Raw genomic sequence first — 17,047 nt, 5'->3', positions numbered from 1 at the left:
AGTGTGCCCAAACTTTTAGTAAAAGAATCCCTTAGTAAGCAAATATGTTTTAACAAAATATAAAATTATCCTGAAGTATTAGCTAGTTACTTCTCTTTGGATCTTACTGCCAAATAAATATCTAATGCATTTGAAAAAAATATTACTTCAGTATCATGTATTTTGGGGAGGGGCATTCAGCTGTTATCTTTCAGTTTTAGTTTGTAATGTCATGCTTTTCTTACATTTATTTTTATTTTACCTCCCAAATCCCTGTGATGTCTGTGTGTTGCTTCTTGCCCATATCAAAAATGGCTGCAGAACACCTTAGACTAGTTTTCACTTGTTTAAACTATTCTTCTAGTATCAGCTGGCTTACCTGGCATTAACCTGACTAACCGGGATGTTCAGTCGAGCTGCAATGTCCTCCACTGTCTCATTACCCTCAGAGATAATTCCAACACCCTTGGCAATGGCTTTGGCTGTGATTGGATGATCCCCAGTTACCATGATGACCTGCAGGAAGGAAAAAAAAGGTCATTAAAAAGAGGTGGAAGAAAGAAAGATACTAGGGGTCAGAGGTTGCTGCATGAAGTTTTGGAGACTGTGTTGATCCTTAGTTATGTTGCAAGATCATACTTGGGTGATAGATGGTGCCACTGAATCAGATGTGACATATTTGACAGAATGCTTCTGCTACTGTCCTGCAGTGATAATAATGAACTAGAGTCATCATATGATTCCATGCCATTGACTAAGAGATAGCTAGTCTTGCATTTACTTCCATTACATAAATGAAGATGCTGCTTCCATATGGAACTCAGAACTACTAGCTCATGTACACAGTGGGGTAAAACCAGGGTAAGCCTGCCCTAGATGACACAGAATTATCTGATAATCCAAAGGACAGCCAAAAGCAGTCTCAGAAAAACTGTTCACGAGAGGCTTAGTCTGTTTGACTTTTTATTTCCTGTCTCTGGGGATCCTTTACTAAGCCACTGTAACGTTTTTAGCTCGCAGTAAATGTTGAGACACCCATAGGAATATAATGGACATCTCGGCGTTTACCACCAACTGATTTCTACCATGAGCAAAAAATGATACCACGGCTTAGTAAAAGACCCCCTTTGTCTTATCCTTTTTTTTTTCTTTTCCACACTTCAAATTTCTTTCTTTCCCATTTCTTCCTTTGTTCTATCATCTTCTTTTAACTAGCATTCCTCGGCTCCACATCCCTTGATCTTGTTCTTATCTCCCTGTTCCCTGTATTCCACAGCCTCCATTTTATAACCCTGGGATTCTCATTCCTAGACTTCACATATCTGAACACTTCTACATACCTCAGCTCTGAATCCCTGGGTTCAATGATTCTTGTACCCCTCCATTCGATTACTATCTTTGGGCCTCTCATCTCCAGGTATCCCATCCATGAGCCCTGTACTCCTGGCCTTTCCGTCCTCAGGAGCCTCACACCTCAGGCCTTGTATTCCTCAATTCCTTATACCTGAGTTTCTCACCTATGGGCTTCTATCTCTATGTGCTTTACACTGATTGGGCTTTTCAGTTCCAGACCTTTCTACTAAATTGCAGTCCCAGGCCCCTACATCGTAGGACTTCCCTTAACCCTGGCCATGTATCCCTGGGCTTAATATCTCCATGATCAGCACTGCCAGTCTCTAACCTTGATTCCTGCACTCCTGCATTTGCCCACTGCATCAGGCACAGCCGCCCTGGGTGGGTCAATCATGGACATCAGACCCACGAAACAGAGATTGTCAGTGCTGAAATTCACATCTTCTGTATCAAAGGCGAAGCCCTTAGGATACTGCTCCTCGGGAAAAAGAAAGTGGCAGAATCCTGGCAAGCAAACCAAAATCACAGGTTAAGAATAAGAGGGAGAGCAGGTTATTCATCACCCTGTCTTTATCACCTAGCTGTGATAAAGACAGGGTACAGCAAGGCTAAGACACATCTCTCTTTATCAACCAAAAGCAAGACACAAGGTGAAAGAAAAACAAATAGCCAGACAGAAAAGAAATGAGGGGAGAGAGATATGCTTGGTTTGGCAACAAGTCCTCTTTAATCCTTAGAAAATGCCCTTTAATTCTGCCATAAATCCTGGGAAATAGGTACAAAATGCATTAATAAATCTGTATTAATTAAAACGTATGAACAGTCTAAGAGCATGCTTATCTCCTCCTGGAAAGATATTATAGCCAAGAGCGCCTCCAACTGCATGCTGAAGATGCTTTCTTACATAAAATCTCCCCCCACCCCCAAAAAAGGCAGGAACTCTGAAACCATACTTGACATCTGAAGAGCCAGTGGAAGGGTTTTACTGAACACCTTTAACCAGGAAGCTTCTGGAAACCCACAGCAAACTATAGTCTAAGCTGGTGGCTCTCAACCCCATCCTCAGGGAATGCCTGGACAGTCTGGCTTTTAGGATATACTCAATGAATATACATGAGATACATTTGCATACAGTAGAGGGACTGCATGCAGATATATAATACACATATTTATTGAAAATATCCTGAAAACTGGAACAGCCGAGCAGTCCCTGAGGTCTGGGTTGAGAAATACTGGTCTGAACTACAAGGGAAGTCATCATTCAGTTTTACTGTATGGTATGGTGCAGCGGAAACCATTACATTACTCTAACTACTATTACCATTTATTTATACAGTGCCGCAAGACAGAAACAGAAAATGACAACATACAAGGACAACTAAGACCCCTCTAATCTGCCCAATTTCATTCCTGGTACAGGCTTTCCCTTCACTTCTGTGCATCTAGAGAGCCTCAGTGCTTATACCAGGCTTTCTGGATGCCAGTTACGCTTCCTATCTCCACCACCTCCCTTGAAAGGCCATTCCATTTGCCCACCATCCTTTCCATGAAACAATATTTTCTGATGCTGCTTCTGTGTCTATTATCTTGGAGCTTCATGCTGTGGCTTCTTGCTTTAGAATGTTCTTTGCTCTAAAAAGGGTTGCTTCTTATACATTATTTATACCATTGAGGTATGTGAATGTCTCTATCACTCCTCTCCTCTCTCTTTTCTCCCTTCCCAGAAGCAGGAAGCCATGGGGCTGCCACGTGTGACAGTTTTGATGTCAGGCCTTAAATAGGGTGAAGTTGCCACTACCATCACTGTCCATTGCAGGGCAATGGAGGGTTGGGTGGTTTGCCCAAGGCCATAAGGAGCTGCTGTGAGATTTTACCCTGGGCCTTCTAGTTCCCAACCTGCTGCTGCAACCATTAGGCTACTTCTCTGCCATTTCTCCTCTTTTAGTTTGGCTAAAATTATATATGTAGATCCTTAAGAATCTTCTGACATTTGGTATACACCTTGTATTATTCTAGTAGACTGTCTACATCCTTTTGCAAGAATGGTCTCCAGAACTGGACACAGTATCCTCAGTGAGATGTCCCCAGTGCCCCCAGCATTGATGCAGGGTGTACAGCAATGAAAGCTACTAAGTAGTAAATTTTACACAAATTGGAGAAAACATTTCTTCATGCAACATGTAATTAAACTCTGGAAATCATTGCCAGGGAATGTGCTAAAAGCAGGTAGCTTAGCAGGGTTTAAAAAAAGGTTTGGACCACTTCCTAAAAGAAAAGTCCATAAACCATTATTAAGATGGACTGGAGAAAATCCACTGCTTATTTCTAGGATAATCAGCATAAAATCTGTTTTACTCTTTTGGGATCTTGCCAAGTACTTGGACCTGGATTGGAAACATGATACTGGGCTTGATGGGCCGTCTGTCTGTCCCAATACGGCAATCTTTATGTTCTTAAGTTCTTATGCAATGCACACTGCAGGGGAATTATTCTTCAGTCCCTCCTTCCAAGCATTGTAATAAATGTGCTTACCCAGGACTCTTTCCCCCAAGCCTCCCAGTTCCAAATATGCATTCTGGAAAGCCTCCTTCAACTCTTCATCCAGTGGCTGCTCCTTGCCCTGGAGAAGAATTGTACTACAGCAGTCCAAAATCCTCTCAGGAGCTCCCTTCATCACCAACAGGTAGCGATTGTCATTGGGGTCTTCAGTCTCATGGATGGAGAGCTGAGAGGATAGAGATTTGCAATGATCATTTCTAAAACATAAATGGATATTGAGATATGAGAGGCCTAAACTTCAAGTTCATGCTGTTACCATCTAACTAGACACATGCCAAGTAAAAGTTAGGCTTTTCTGCCATTTGGTGGTAGAGTTGAAATGTCAAAGGTAGAAGGTCAGGGGTTTCTTGGCATTTGTTTCTGGAATTGAAGGGTCAAAGGTGAGAAGTTAATGGTTACCTGGCATTTGCTTGTGGAGTTGAAGGGTCAGAGGTGAGAAGTCAGAGGTTACCTGGTATTTGTTGGTGGAGTTGAAAGGGATTTCTGCCACTTTCTTGTTCTTTTCACGCATCAGTTTGACGGAGCCACAGGATAACTCGATACACTTCAGCAAGGCAGATTCCGAGGCATCACCAGCAACATCACGCTGCAGAGGGCAGGTTACAAAGAGAATGAAGACAATGAAGATGGAGAATCATAGGGAGAGTGGAGGCAGAAAAATTGGAATGGGAACAGGATCAGAAAAGCAAATTAGAAAGAAGTTGAAATTTTTTTTGTGGGTAAAATGGCCTCATTAACAGAAGACATCAAAAAATATCACAGGGAGGTTGTCTCCCTCAGTGTGTGCTTGTGTCAAGGAATGGGGCTCTCTTTTTCTGAGCTTGTGTGAGGGAAAGTAACTTCCTAATATCAAACCGAGGTGCTTCTCCAGTTAGTGCTGGCGTCAAGGAAAAGAGCGCCCTCAGTCTTTGCTAGTATCAGGAAGAGGGGCTTCTCCAGTCTGCACTAGTGTTACGGAGATGGGCTCCCTCAAACTGAGCTAGTGTCATAGGAAGCAGCTCCTTCAGTTAGTGGCAGAGTCAGGGAGAGAGGTTCCCTCAGTCTGCCCTAGTGTCATGGAGAAGAGCTCCCTCAGTCAGTGCCAATGCCACCTCTAGTTGGTCCCAGTTGTCAGAAAGAGGGGCTCCCCTGGCTTGTGCTGGTCTCCCTATAAATCCTTTTCTTGTGCATCATCAATTACCTTTAGGACAGGAATATTTTCATTGCCAGCTTTGAAAACGGCCCGATTACACAGTGCGGCGATGCGAGACAGAGCCACCCAGGTGGGAGAGCTCTTATCAAAGGAGGCACCTGCAGGGATGAGGTAAAGAGCAGAGAAAAGAGGAGGGTGTTCTCACTGCCTGATATATAGAATTCAAGCCACTTTCATTGTTCCTCTTTACATTTAAGATTTACAAAACATTGATGGCTGTCTACCCATGTAACCCAAGTAAGTCAGTTGCCTTTATCCACACAAAGCCAATTTTCTGTATTGTTTCACAAGGTGCGTACCCTTAGCCACACAATTTCTAGGTGTTCAGGTGGTGTGACTTGGCTGTAGGAGAATATTACTGAATTTTCAGAATGTTTGTTGCAAATTTACCAGTGTAGATTTGCCTCTATCATTAACGTGCTGTAAACTCACAGACCCAGCTCACTGTCCAATCACCTGAAAACACTACTGCCACTCAAACGCTGAAGATCAAGACCTCAGACCCTCCATCACACGCACATCCCTCCCCAAATCTCACCCCTCCCAGTGTTTCCTACCACTCAAAATTCTCCTCTCCTGCCAGTAACTCTCTAGGGAGCACAGCCTCTACACTATGCAGCCTCCCTTCCCCATGGCAATACCAACCACTGCTGCCCATGGTGATCTCATACTCATTCAAAGCCACCCTGATTATCCCCCTTCTCCTGGTAATTCCTTCTCCACTAAGTTTCCTCCTCCCAGACCACAAGACCTTAGAGTATATGACTCCAGAACCTCAGAGCTCTCCAACAATCCTGAGGACTAGGTGGAAAAAGTTGACATTGTTTTCTCCATGCTTCTCAACTTCTATTGAAGATGTGGAATCAGATAGAAACAAAGTGAACTATGAACCACATGGGAAGGGATCATTGGGCTGGGAGAGCCCATTCTGTGATTGCAGAAGATAGCTGAGGATGGTCACAATTTGAGGGGGAGGGGGAGGCCTGAGGATGCTGTGGTGCAGGAATTTATTGGGAGAGGCCACTATCAAGGGGGATTGTCAGAGGGAAAGGAAGGACAGCATCCCGTGGAGGAGCTGTAGTTTACGTGTGTTCATTTCCATTCACTACTAATGTTCTTAGGTTCCCCATACAAGTTACAATCTATGCCAGACTTTCAAAAAAAACCTACATTTTCTTTTTAAATTCCACCAAAGCTGTGTGGGTTAAAAGTGCCCACTTAATTTTCTATCGGGCAGATTTTTGAAAAATTAAGACATGATGATATCAGCAATGTTCAAACTGTGTATAATATTAGCATGCACTGTAAAATTTATTTTTTTCATACTATAATATTTTAGCTAGTGCTATATCTCACTGCAGTGTACAGACCTCACATGTTACACTGTATGCATTATATGTACCTCAGAAGTTACAGTTCTTCTAATGTATATATTGTTAATGTTATACTTCTTGCACTATATATACTTCTAGTCTTACACTATCTGCATTATATATACCTTTAGTGGTATACTTCCTGCACTGAAGTTACTGTATATTCTTCTAGTGTAACACTGCATGCACTGCATATACCTCTAGTGTTACACTGCCAGGACTATATATACCTTTATTTGTAAGCTTCCAGCACTGAAATGACTGTATATAACTCCTAGTTTTACACTGCCTGCCCTGCATATACCTTTAGTGGTATACTTCCTGCACTGACATTACTATATATACCTGTAGTGTTACACTGCCTGCACTGCATATACCTCTAGTCTTACACTGCCTGAACTGTATACACCTTTAGTAGTTTACTTCCTGCACTGAAGTTACTGTAAACACCTCTAGTGTTACATTGCCTGCATTGTGTCTGTTTCAAGTGTTACACTTCCTACACTCCATATACCTCTGCTGTACACTTCCTTGGGTGAATTTCTTCAAACTGGGCAGTAAATTAATCCAAATAAATAAATAAATACTGTCACAATGCCTGCACTATCTATACATTTAATGTTACACTTTGTGCTCCGTATATATATCTGAAGTTATTCTGTGTACTGCATCTATTTCTAGTTTTACTTCCTGTTCTGAACAGACAGTACATGCAATACACCTTCATTGTTATATATAGTATAGACAGTGTAATACTGGTCATAAATACTGTATAGGAAGTGTAACTTCAGAGGCATATTTAGTATAGGAAGTGTAACACTATATATATATATATATATATATATATATATATATATATATACACTTCCTATACTGTATATACCTCTGAAGTTACACTTCCTATACAGTATTTACGACCAGTATTACACTGTCTATACTATATATAACAACAGGGCTTTTTTTGAGGGGGTACTCGGGGGTACTGAGTACCGGCACCTTTTCCAGTGTCTGCTAAAATTGACCTATGGACCACAAGTTTTAATGAAAGAGCTCAGGCTCAAGATACCAATTCTGCCTTGTCATAGATTCTGTGACTGGTTGCAGGGGGGCTGGCTATTGTGGAGTGAGTCCCTCAGTGATCACCCTACCCCTGAAGGGTGGCCTGGCATTTGAGTACCGGCACCTTTTTTGCTAGAAAAATTGCACTGTATAACAATGAAGGTGTATTGCATGTACTGTATATACCTCTAGTGTTTTAATGCTTGTAATGTATATTTTTTTAGTGTTATACTGCCTGCACTGTATATTTTTCAGAAGTTACACTTCCAGTACTGTACATACCTCTAGTGTTACACTGCCTATACTGTATATGCTTTAATGTTATACTGACTGCATTACATATAGCTCTGAAGTAACACTGCTTGCACTGTATATTTCTCTGAAGTTACACTTCCAGTACTATATATATTTCTAGTGCTACACTGTCTATACTGTTTATGCTTCTAAAGTTATACTGTCTGCATTATATATAGCTCTGAAATTACACCGCATGCACTGTGTGTGTAGACCTTTAGTGTTCCACTGCTTATACAGTATATACTTTATTTATTTAGATTTTGCTCACACCTTTTTCAGTACTAGCTCAAAGTGAGTTACATTCAGGTACATTGGATATTTTTCTATCCCAGGGGGGCTCACAATCTAAGTTTGTACCTGAGGCAATGGAGGGTTAAGTGACTTGCCCAATTTCACAAGGAGCAGCAGCAGGATTTGAACAGGCCACCTCTGGATTGTGCCACAGTGAACCCTAGTGTTACAATGCCCTGCACAGTACATAACTGTAGTTCTACATTGCTTTGTATACTATGATTATAATTTAATAACTGTGTTCATGGGTAAAACATACATGTGTTTTTCATTCTGTAAACTTTGCCAAATTTTCAAAGCATAAGCCCACTTGTATTTTTGCTTTGAAATTATTCCACACTTATGTTTCAATCTTCAAAAGTGTGTGCAGTCATGCAAATCCTTCCTCAGCCATCAGGAAAATCTCCTGAAACAGCTGGTATGGTACTGTGCATGTCATAAGTGCAGTTCTGCCCATTATATAATGCTAGTAATGAGTGGTACAATATATACTTTTAGTGTTACAATGCTGTAAGTTCTGTAATGTACCTGACTGATCCTCTGTGGTGTCGGCCTCGTGGATCTGGTTATCAAACCACATGTGAGCCACAGTCATGCGGTTCTGAGTTAGGGTCCCTGTTTTGTCAGAGCAGATGGTAGATGTGGAACCTAGAGTCTCCACGGCCTCCAGATTCTTAACCAAGCAGTTTTTGCGGGCCATGCGTTTAGCAGTCAGTGTGAGACAGACCTAAGTGTGAGGAGAAAAGAGTGGGAGTAGGAGAAGAAAGAGATGTCAGATCAGCAGAAAAAGGTCACCACATTGGAAATATGTGCAATGTACAATAACCTAGTCCAGTCTATGGCCAGTAATGCATGCAAGGGCCAAGGCAAGAATAGGGCTTGTATAGATAGGAGATTAGTTTGCAAATACACAGAGCCAGTATGTACAGTGCAGTGGCAGTAGACAGGACAGGGCCAGAATACGTACAGTGACAGTAGCTAAGAGTCCTTCTGGCACATTGGCAACAATGATCCCAATGAGGAAGATAACTGCTTCCAGCCATGAGTAGCCCAGGATAAGAGAGAGCACAAAGAAGGTGATGCCAAGGAAGACTGCCACACCAGTGATCAGGTGGATGAAGTGCTCAATTTCTTTAGCTATGGGCGTCTTGCCAACCTCTAGCCCTGATGCCAGTGTAGCTATGCGCCCCATCACAGTGCGGTCTCCGGTGGCAATGACAACACCACGGGCAGTCCCTGAAAAAAACATGTAGTAATGTGAAAGCAGACAAAATCACATACTGCACTTTGCATTCCATTCTTCCTCAGCAGTATCTCAACTTTAAAAAACAAATTAGTTCTATCCAGAAAAACTCAACAGGACCACCAACTTATGCCACACTGATCCTCAAGCAGCAAACAGATGGGAATGACCTTCTATTGCCTCCAGACTAAACCAAATTCTGATCTCTCAACAGTCAAGACATTTCAGATAGCACTGCTTGGAAAGCACAACATCCAGTACAGTTGTTCACTGCCTGAAAGGGGGCCTGGTGGATCCTGAGTGTGCTCTGTTCTTACCCTCAACACAATTAGTGGAAAAGAAGGTGACGTTCCTAGTCTCCAGTGGGTTCTCATGGGTGCAGTCAGGTGATCGGGTTTGGGGCTCTGATTCACCAGTAAGGGAAGAATTGTCCACCTGGATGGAAGAAGAGCATAGCAAACGTAGACAAATCAGCCATTTCTATTGCTTTGTAACTTTTCCCATTTGATAAGTCATCTTCAGGTCAAGAGTTAGTGACTCAAAACTGAGCAGGAAAGGAGGTTCTATCCAAGGCTGATGCAGTGGCGTAGCCAGAAGGCAAATTTTGGGTGGGCCAGTGGGTAGGTTGGGTGGGCATGCATGTCCTCTTCCCTTACCACCCCCCTCCCCAACTTTAAAAATTAAATACCTTAGCTAGCAAAGATATCCAGCCCTGCCAGCTGAAGACATTCACAACCCACCAAGCCATGTTTAGACAAGTGCAGCAGTTAAAGGCAGAGTGCTCTGAGCCACTGAAACCAGCACCCCGGGCATGCTTACATAGTTCTCACACATAAATTGAACAGACATGAGAATTGAGTATGCTTGTGGTACAGGCGACTGTAATCTAATAGAAATATATAGATAAAAATTCAGCTGAATCCCCAAGAAACCAGACTCTAGTGTGTAGTACAATATGAAAAAATATATATGTATATTTCCCCTTGTACTGTAAAAAATATAAAGCTAGCAAGTTGTCAGGGGCCAGCACTTGGGGGGGGGAGGGGGGAAGTAGTTACAATTAGGGCAACTGATCTGGGCCCCAAGCCTGCCTGAAGCTAAAGAAGGAACATCCAGGTAACAAGCTTTGGGGCCCCTTCCCAAATTTCTACCTTGGGCCCTAGTGATGTCTGACATATTTCAATCACTAAATAGAAAATAAAATAATTCTTTCTACCTTTGTTGTCTGGTCATTTTATTTTTCTGATCACGTGGTCTCAGTCTCTGGTTTCTATGTTCCTCTGTCTTCTCAACTCTTTTTCCATATCTCCTGTCCATTTGACATTTCTTCTCTCTCCATCATCCATCTCCCTTCTGTGTTCTTGTAATATCCTCCCCTGTGTCCAGCATAAGGTTCCTTGCTTTTACCCTTCCAAAGGGCAAGCATCTCACCATTATGACCCTGCCGTTATCCTTCTCCATGTCCAAATCTCCCCCATTCGTTTCCTCATGCCCAGGATCCCCTATGGCCTGTCTCTCCCTGTGTCTGGAATCTCCACTCATTCCTTTTCTCATTCAGAATCTTTCACCATTCCTTCTCTTGTGTCCAGCAAACCCTCTCTGTGTCCTCTCCCTCCCTGTGTCCAGAATCTCCTCCATTCCTTCCCTCAGGCTCAGCACCCTCTCTCTGTATCCTCTCTCCCCCCCCCCCCCCCCCCCATCTATCATCTCCTTTTTATTTTCTTATCCTCCTAAACTGCTTACATCTGTCCTCTAGGTCGTATTTCCTGGCTGGACAACCACCCCTCCCATCACATTACATCACTTCCCTTCCCCTCTCTCCATCAGCTTTCCTCCAGATCTTTCTGTCCCCTGCAACAGCTCCCTTCCCTGAAACACCGCCAGCCCTTCAGCAGTAGCTGCCACTGGATCACCCAAAGATCTGCAGGCAGCCGCGATGTCAACCTCAAAAGCAGCACGACACCACCTCCCAGCCGCATACGCGCTAACAGCTCTGCAGGATCCCGATCTTATGGAAACAGGAAGTTTGTGTTCTAAGGGGCGGGACGCTGCAGATTCGTCAGCGTGCATGTAGCTAGGAGGTCCCGTACTACCTTCAGATGATGAAATCGCTACTGCCTGCAGGTCTTCACATAATCCGGTGCAAACAGCGACGCCAGCAGAGGAGGGAGTGAAACTGGCAGTCGGCAGAAAACCAGCTTGATTTCTGTTTTTCTGGCTTCTCAAAAACCATTGAGATCTGGAGGTCCCATTCTCAAAGCTCAAGCAGACTGCACGCTCCACTGCTGGCAAGAAAAATTAGACAGATTGGAGGACAGAGGGCTGCTGTTATTCACTGCTGTTGTGCCAACTGATGCTGATTGGAGGGTCAGAAAGAATGGGGGGCCTGAGCTGTGACTGGATGGGCCTGGGCCCACCCAGGCCCACCCGTAGCTATGCCCCTGGTGGTGCAAGAGTAAATCAGTGGTTCTCAACCCAGTCTTTGGGGCACACTCAGCCATTCGTTTTTTCAAAGTGGGTGGGCCTGTGCCCATCCACAGCTAAGCCTTGTTCCCAAAGTGTCCTTCAAACAGCTTTGTCTACAAAGGCAACAGAAGAACTAATTAAGTCTAGATAAGATGGTTCCGTTGTGCTTTTTAGAGCAACCAGATAAATGTATAGAATGTAAATATACACATAAAACAATTTATTTATTTATTGCATTTGTATCCCACATTTTCCCACCTATTTGCAGGCTCAATGTGGCTTACAAGGGCCTGTTATGGCATTGCCATTCCAGGGTAGAGGGTACAATTGGTGTTACAAAGAGATCAAGGATGAGGAAAGAGGTCTAAGCAGACAGTTATAGAAAGATGACATTCAGAATGAGAATGGAGTGGTGAAGTGTTATAATTAAGCTATAGGTTCTCATTGTAGGCCTTGTTGAAGAGATAGGTTTTCAGAGATTTGCGAAAATTAGTTCTTTCGTTAATTGTTTTCAAGTCAGTTGGTAGTGCATTCCACAACTGCGTGCTCATGTAAGAGAAGCTAATAGCATGTGTTAGCTTGTATTTTAGTCCTTTACAGCTGGGGAAGTGTAGATTAAGAACTTTGCGGGATGATCTTTTAGCATTTCTGGGAGGCAGGTCCATGAGGTCTAGCTTGTAGGTCGGGGCATCTCCGTGAATGATTTTATGAACAATCGTGCAGATCTTGAACGCAATACGTTCTTTAAGTGGGAGCCAGTGAAGTTTCTCTCTTAGGGGTTTTGCACTTTCATATTTTGTTTTTCCAAATATGAGTCTGGCTGCAGTATTCTGGGCTCTTTGAAGTTTCTTGATAGTTTGTTCTTTGCAGCCAGCGTACAGTGCATTGCAATAGTCCAGGTGGCTTAGCACCATTGACTGTACCAGGTTGCGGAAAATGGATCTTGGGAAGAAAGGTTTTACTCTTTTGAGTTTCTACATGGAGTGGAACATCTTTTTCGTTGTATTCTTCACGTGTGTTTCGAGTGTGAGATTCCGATCAATGGTGACTCCAAGAATTTTCAGATTGTTTGAGACGGAAAGAGAAAAGTTTGGTGTAGTTATGGTGGTGAAGTTACTTGTGTTATGTTGTGAGGTGAATATGAGACAATGTGTTTTTTCTGCATTAAGTTTTAGCTGGAATGCATCCGCCCAGGAGTGCATGATTTGGAGGCTTTGGTTGATCTCGTTGCTGATTTCCTTTTAGGTCGTGTTTGAATGGGATATAAATCGTAACATCATCTGCATAAATGTAGGGGTTGAGGTTTTGATTGGCTAGTAGCTTGGCTAAGGGTATCATCATTAGGTTGAAGAGGGTTGGTGAGAGGGGGGATCCTTGGGGGACTCCACATTCAGGTATCCATGGGGCTGACATATCTGCATTCGCTATTACTTGGTATGATCTTGTGGTCAAGAATCCTCTGAACCATAAGAACGTTACCTCCAACTCCAAAGTATTCTAGAATATGTAGTAGTATTCCATGATTGACCATGTCGAAGGCACTTGACATGTCGAATTGTAGGAGGAGTATGTTGTTGCCAGTTGCAATTGTTTGTTTAAATGAGTTCATTAAGGTCACTAGTACAGTTTCAGTGCTGTGGTTCGACCAAAATCCTGATTGAGACTCGTGCAAAATTGAGTGTTTAATTAGGTATTCATTGAGTTGCTTCATCACTACACCTTCCGTGAGTTCGGATATTAGTGGAATAGATGCTACTGGGCGATAGTTGGTTAGGTCCTTTGTACTTTTCTTTGCATCTTTAGGTAAAGGAGTAAGTAGAATGTTTCCTTTATCCACAGGGAAGAGGCCATTTTGTAGCATGTAGTTTAGATGTTTCGTGAGGTCTGTTTTGAGTTGTTGAGGGGCTGTTGTGAATCTTTTGTTCACCAGTGAAGGGACAGGTTAGCTCTGTAGTGATCGGACCATGGTGTAGCTGTCCATTTTATCTCTTTTAATGCGAGATTTGGTTCTGAGGAGAATTTGTATGTGATAATATCTAGTGTGTGTCCTTTATTATGGGTGGGTTGCATGTTTGGCCAGTGAAGCTCCCATAGTTGGAGGAAGTCCTTGCATTCACATACGTTACTTAGGTTAGTGTCCTCAAAGTGAAGGTTGATGTCGCCTACTATAAGAAGGTTTTGGGTGGAAACACATGTGTTCGATATGAAATCCATAAAATGTGTTTGGGAGTCTTGCCAATTGCCTGGTGGTCTATAAAACAGGATAAGGTTGAGGTTGTCTTGTAGGGTTGGATGGTTGATTCTAACTGAAGCTATTTCAAGTTGGGGAATTATGGATTTGGCTATTGTTGGACGGTAAATTGGGAACTGTAGATTATAGCTATGCCTCCTCCTCTTTTTCCATTCCTTGTCCAGTGGGTAATTTTGTACCCTGGAGGGCATAGCTCTAAAATTATGGGATCTTTGGATTCATGGATCCAGGTTTCGCTGATAAGTAGGAAATCGAGATTGTCAGTTGTGATCCAGTCGGTTATTGTTGTATTTTTGTTAACTATGGACCTAGCATTTATATAACCCATTTGTATTAGTTGGTGGGGTTCAGTTGGGTTTGAGGTTGTGTTGATTTCTATTAGTTGTCTGTCTTCTTGGTATTTGAGTTTGCTGAGTCCCTTCTTTTTTTTCTGTTGATTGTGTCCATAGGTGATAGGTTTTCCGTTCCATTTTTTTGAACTTTTGGGTAGGTATATTGTGTTTGGGTTGTGTGCATGGTTTATGTACTGTGGGTACATTGTTGTCCGTGAGATGGGTTGTGAGTATGTAGTGAATTAGGGAGAGACAGTAAATGATTAGGAGTAGTTTGTTAGTATTCATATTGGTGGTAGTGTGTATAGTGCAGCAGAAGCGTGCGTGAGTTAGTGTTCAGCCTTGCAGAGCAATGGTGATTGATTAAGGTTTGCAGTTGATCATGCAGTTCCGTGTATGTACTTACAGTCCATAGTACAATTCAGTATATTATAGAGTAAAAATATACTCAGTAAAAGCTACCTCCGAACAACAGGCTTTCAGAATCTCCCTGAAGACGGCTTTATTCAGGAAAGCTTACACTGCAGCTCCGCACTGCCTTAATGTTTTCTGACCTATTACTGTTATGTGACCGTACTGCATTCCTTACCTCCTTTCTCACTTCTCTCCCTCTGTCTCTCCCCACTGACTACCTCGCCCTTAGTGTGTCTGTTTGTCTATTACTAGATTGATGTGTCTTTCTATACTGCTGTTAACCTTTTTGAACTAATGTAAGCCACATTGAGCCTGCCCATGGGTGGGAAAGTGTGGGATATAAATGCCATAAATAAATAAATAAAAAGAGTAGAGTAGGGGAAGTGGTTAGGTTCAGTTTTAGCCGTTTACATGCTTGCAATTTGGTACAGTGTTATGAGATACATAGAAAGTATTTGAAAGCATTAGAGGATTAGGTCATCAAACATTTCAATAATGCAGTGATTTTATGATTTATCCTACCTAGCTACACAAAATGCTGACTAGAGAGTTATTTTAAGAGGTTGCTTAGCATGCTGCAAATCAGAAGTCTGCCGTGCTTCCCTCAAACCTACCCAATTACACAAAATACTGATTAGAAAGTTATTTTAGGAAGTCACTCAACATACTACACAATAGTAGTCCACAGTGTTGCACTCATGCATCTCAATTTAGTATGGCTTATTGGCTGTGGGTTTGTCCGTCGTTACTCTCCTCGTCCGGCGTCCTCAATTTGGGTCCGGTTGGGTCGAGGTAGTGAGAGTGCAGACTTCTTGTGTTGCGTCGGTTAGGAGATGTGGGATGGTTTGAGTGGTTCTTGTTGTGTCGGAGGGAGGTCGGCGTTCGGGAGGTAAGTCTGGGCGTAAAGGTCTCGTGTGGTCCTTTAAGAGAGGTGCAGCTGTTTCTCCCTGCTTCGGGGCTGTTGAAGTATCATTTTCCACTCTTCTCTTGGTCCTTATGCGACTCGTGCGTCCTGTGTTGAGGTTTGCGATCCAGGTGGGTGAATGATCATGAGGTCAGTCGTTTCTCCAGGTGATCGCTGTTTCAGTGTGTTGTCTACCAGGTCTATCTGCTTTGGGGTTAGCTGGCGGGAGGGAATGGGCATTCGGGTCTCACTCGGTTCTCCTGGGGAGAGGAGCAGCTGCTTCTCCCTGCTCCGGAACCGTCGAGGTAGCGTTTGCCACTCTTCTCCTCACCCTGTGCTTTGCTATCTGTCCTGTGCTCTTTGTGATCTCAGCGGGTGGTGACCACGGGTCAGTCGGCGGGTGGGTGGTCACGGGTTAGTCAGCTCACCTGGTGGTCCTTCCTCGCCTAGTGGTCCCCGTTCTTAGCTGGATCGTCTGCCAGGTCTCACAGTGATCGCCCCGCTGGTCCGCCTGGAAGGCTACGAGGTCGGTCGGCTTGCCTGTTGGCCACGAGGTCAGTCGGCTCGCCTGGAGGTCGCTTTTTTCGGCAGGATCGCTTACCAGGTAACGAAGTATGCTTTCCATTTGTTCACCTGGTGGTCGCCTGGAAGGCTGCAAGGAAGGCTGCAAGGTCGGTCGGCTCGCCCGTTGGCCACAAGGTCGGTCGGCTCGCCTGGTGGTCGCTTTTTTCAGTAGGATCGCCTACCAGGCAACGAAGTAAACGTTCCGTTTGTTCACCTAGGTTCTAATTGGATCGGGCGTCTGGTCCCTGCTGATTTATAGCTAGTTTCAGCTATTTTACAGCTAGATTTCAGCCGGGGTCTACGGAGCTCACTTTTCCGTGACCTTTAGGTAGCGGCCATCTAGCTTATACTGACTGGTCCAGTTCCAATCTCCTGACTTAGGTTGATCAATGCTGGAAACAGAATACTAGGCTTGATGGACCTTCAGTCTGTCCCAGTACGGTAAGGCTTCATCTTAAAACAAAACAGAAAGCTAGCTAGCTAGAAAACTCCATCTGCATTCCTGCAAACCGCAGAGATCCCAAGTAGGCATCAGTACACCATTTCCCCTGCAACTAAAGAGGTAGGGAAAAACACGATTACTTTAACGCAGCTGCTACTTTTTGCTCATGGGAATGGAAGTTAGCAGGGCGCCCCAACCACCTTCCTCTTTCAGATCAGGAAGAAACCTCGCTTCTATGATCAGATCTGGAGTTCTGAACCGATTCCGCGGGGATGCAGAGATCGGGAGAGTGGGGGAGGGGCTGGGTTCTAGATATGGCGCCAGAAAA

At 43.5% G+C, this 17,047-nt stretch overlaps 1 protein-coding gene across 2 annotated transcripts in view; it reads right to left on the bottom strand.

The window, feature by feature from the left end:
* The window catches only part of ATP1A3 (ATPase Na+/K+ transporting subunit alpha 3), a 96,245-nt gene that overhangs the window by 11,978 nt on the left and 67,220 nt on the right, over window positions 1–17,047 (bottom strand). For both annotated transcript variants that reach the window (XM_030211516.1, XM_030211518.1), the window contains exons 7-14: window positions 9,664–9,781; window positions 9,071–9,339; window positions 8,632–8,830; window positions 5,072–5,181; window positions 4,343–4,477; window positions 3,865–4,057; window positions 1,661–1,836; window positions 359–495 (exon numbers count right to left, since the gene is read on the bottom strand). In XM_030211516.1, coding sequence (XP_030067376.1) covers window positions 359–495; window positions 1,661–1,836; window positions 3,865–4,057; window positions 4,343–4,477; window positions 5,072–5,181; window positions 8,632–8,830; window positions 9,071–9,339; window positions 9,664–9,781 — 1,337 coding nt within the window. The remainder of the gene's footprint in view (window positions 1–358; window positions 496–1,660; window positions 1,837–3,864; window positions 4,058–4,342; window positions 4,478–5,071; window positions 5,182–8,631; window positions 8,831–9,070; window positions 9,340–9,663; window positions 9,782–17,047) is intronic.

Source organism: Microcaecilia unicolor, chromosome 8 (genome assembly GCF_901765095.1).
Source record: "Microcaecilia unicolor chromosome 8, aMicUni1.1, whole genome shotgun sequence".
In the NCBI taxonomy this organism is placed as follows: Eukaryota; Metazoa; Chordata; class Amphibia; order Gymnophiona; family Siphonopidae; genus Microcaecilia; species Microcaecilia unicolor.
Note: the sequence above shows the minus strand (reverse complement) of the source record. Positions and strands in the feature narration are given on the sequence as shown.